The sequence below is a fragment of the Austrofundulus limnaeus genome, unplaced genomic scaffold (assembly GCF_001266775.1).
Source record: "Austrofundulus limnaeus strain Quisiro unplaced genomic scaffold, Austrofundulus_limnaeus-1.0 Scaffold286, whole genome shotgun sequence".
Lineage (NCBI taxonomy): Eukaryota > Metazoa > Chordata > Actinopteri > Cyprinodontiformes > Rivulidae > Austrofundulus > Austrofundulus limnaeus.
The window spans coordinates 86884-89511 of NW_013952688.1; the positions used below are offsets into that span (position 1 = coordinate 86884).

The window sequence follows — 2628 nt, forward strand, 5'->3', positions numbered from 1 at the left end:
CTGTACGTACACACACAAACACACAAATTATTTATATACATACACACACAAACACACTTGAGTCTTTTTTTGATACCATAAATAAAAAACCAGACCTCATTATCACGATCTAACAGAACTCACTCGACCAACCACCTCCCCTCCCAAATCAGAAACACAAAGCTAAAAAGTGGGAAATCAAAATCGGACATTAATATTGGCCCAGTTTTACATATGGGACCGATGCAATATTCTAAAAAATGACCAATATTGGCCGATACTGATGTTGATGCCAATATATCATACATCTCTACCTAAAACTAGACAAACTGAACTATGTAATAAAGTTTTAAAGACAAAACTATAATTGTATTATCTGTTGTATTTACTATACATTWTATGATCTTAATAACTTAGCTTGAAAACCACTGAAAAAGCACGACTGAAAACAAACTTGACCTTCCTTCCTTTGTATGTGTGTAATATAACAGAGATTACAGCAACCTACTAGTATAGGTTCCATGAAAAAGCTAAGTCTACAAACTGTCAAGCTCAACTTTGCAGCGCTTCTCTGGACTGATACATGTACTTTTTCTTTTCTTCAGGGTCTTGTTCCAGCAGGGATCCGCTTGATTCCTCACACAGTGCTCACCTTTATTTTCCTTGAGCAGCTCAAGAAAAACTTCGGCATCCGCATCGTCTCGTGAGCTGCGTGTCACCGCTGCTCGTCGCACTGCTCCTCATCATCCTGCTCCTTCATTATTTACAAGAGAAGAAGGGAAGAAAGGAGAAGTGAATTTGTTGAATCCCCTCTTTTTATTTCTGTTTGTTAGGATAATCAATTAAAAACACAGCTAATGTAACGGTACTGTAATGGTGTTATAATAAGAAGAATATTCAAATTATGGTCTGGCAGATGATTGCCTGAATTTTATTCTTCTTACAAAAACTGTTAACTTCAGCTGATTCCAGATTACATCTAATCCAGATTAAGCCTAATTTAATGGGGTGTGATGCCTCAGAGTTCATGATGTTAGACATAAAAACAAACTGTAGCTTCTTTTTACTAATTCTTTACACCAGTCAGTCATTACTAATAATGCAGGAGAGTTTTCAGCAGCAGTTATCAGTATCACCTGACCAAACTTACAGATTAATTCCTATGCCTTAACTTCAGATAAACTGGTACGTGTTGACACTAAAATATTCACACCAGTGGTGACCAAATGTTGTTTTCACCTCGAATATTGTTTGCATTTTCTTCACTTGATTTTTGTATTTTAATTTTTTTTAGAACTGGAAATCGACTACTGATGGGTGAAAATCTTAGCTGATATTTCGTCCTTTCATTCCACTCTTGCTGTGTTTTGTCTCTTCTGGAAGGGAGAGGGACCAGAGCTTGATTCTGTTGGGTTTTCACTTTTAACTAAGAAAGAGGGGTTAGTGAGGAAACTGTGAAAAAGAAAGCCCGCTGCTTTACTTTTGCGACATCAACATAAATTTCTGAGTGCGTTTAACCTCTGAGACGTGAGTGTGCTGTAGTTTACAAGAGCTGCATTTCAACCTGTAATGTGAGAATGGGAACTAGTTGAACATGTCCAACGTTATAACTCAGGATGTTCCCTGTTTTATACAGCATCTTCTACTGACTGATCTGCTGCATGACATCTGAATTCAGACCGTTTAGAATTAAAATGTGAATGAGAATGTTTCTGACGTCTGTCTCTGTAATAAGTTTGGTTTGGGTTTTAAACAGTTTGCTTTACTGTGCCTGTTCTGTTTCTGGACTTATTGTAAACTCATYTTGCCTTACAGTATCTGTCCTGTAGGGGGCGGTGTTGTAACATCGTAYGCATCCTTTTTTTTATGCATCTGAAGATTCAGTCTTAGGATATATTTTTGAAAACATACCTCTGACTGACTTCTTTTACACTCAKAGATTAAACAGTACAGCTGTAGGTCAGTAAAGTTAAATTTTATATGTCTTTAATAATTTTGGAAATAAAGTACTAATTAAAACTGGACTTTTTGGAATTATTTACGTAAATGTGATTTGTATAAATCACACCATGTGTTTTAAACATTTTTAAATAGATCATCTGCTGACACTATGCTGAAAAATGTATCTTCTGATTAAACAGACAGATCTTTGTTTTTCTGCTGCCACTGTCTCACAGCTCAGATGTGATTGTGAGTCAGGCTTCACCTTCAGGTATCTGCCCTCACCAGAACAAGGACGCAATTTAATGCTCTGCCTCTCACATTTTTCAGTTTTACATCAGTAGTTATGTTGTAGAATGATGGCCTCTCTCTCTGTGTGGTTAATTGGTGACATTCAGGCATCATGATGAATGGAAGCTGGGTTTCTCAACCCCGATGAACATTTCTGCCCTTTTACGTATTGATCTAATGCAGGGGTGGGCAATCCTGGTCCTCGAGGGCCGCAGCCCTGCATGTTTTATTATTTTCTCTGCTCAAACACACCTGATTTGAATGAAGGGTGATTATCAGGCTTCTGCAGTACGGAGGACCGAAACTGACATAATTAAAAATAAAAGCGGAAATATATAAATTGACTAATAAATAACTATACTTAAAGTGCACCAATAAAATTCAAAAAGGAGAATTTTATTTTATATATATATATAT

General features: G+C 36.6%; 1 protein-coding gene across 1 annotated transcript in view; it reads left to right on the top strand.

Annotated features, from left to right (window-relative positions):
* Positions 1 to 2003, top strand: part of slc25a10b (solute carrier family 25 member 10b) — a 21634-nt gene extending 19631 nt beyond the window's left edge. The window contains exon 11 of the mRNA XM_014021297.1: positions 585 to 2003. Within this exon, the coding sequence (XP_013876751.1) occupies positions 585 to 686 (102 nt within the window). The 3' untranslated portion in view covers positions 687 to 2003. The remainder of the gene's footprint in view (positions 1 to 584) is intronic.
* The last annotated feature ends 625 nt before the right edge of the window (positions 2004 to 2628 follow it).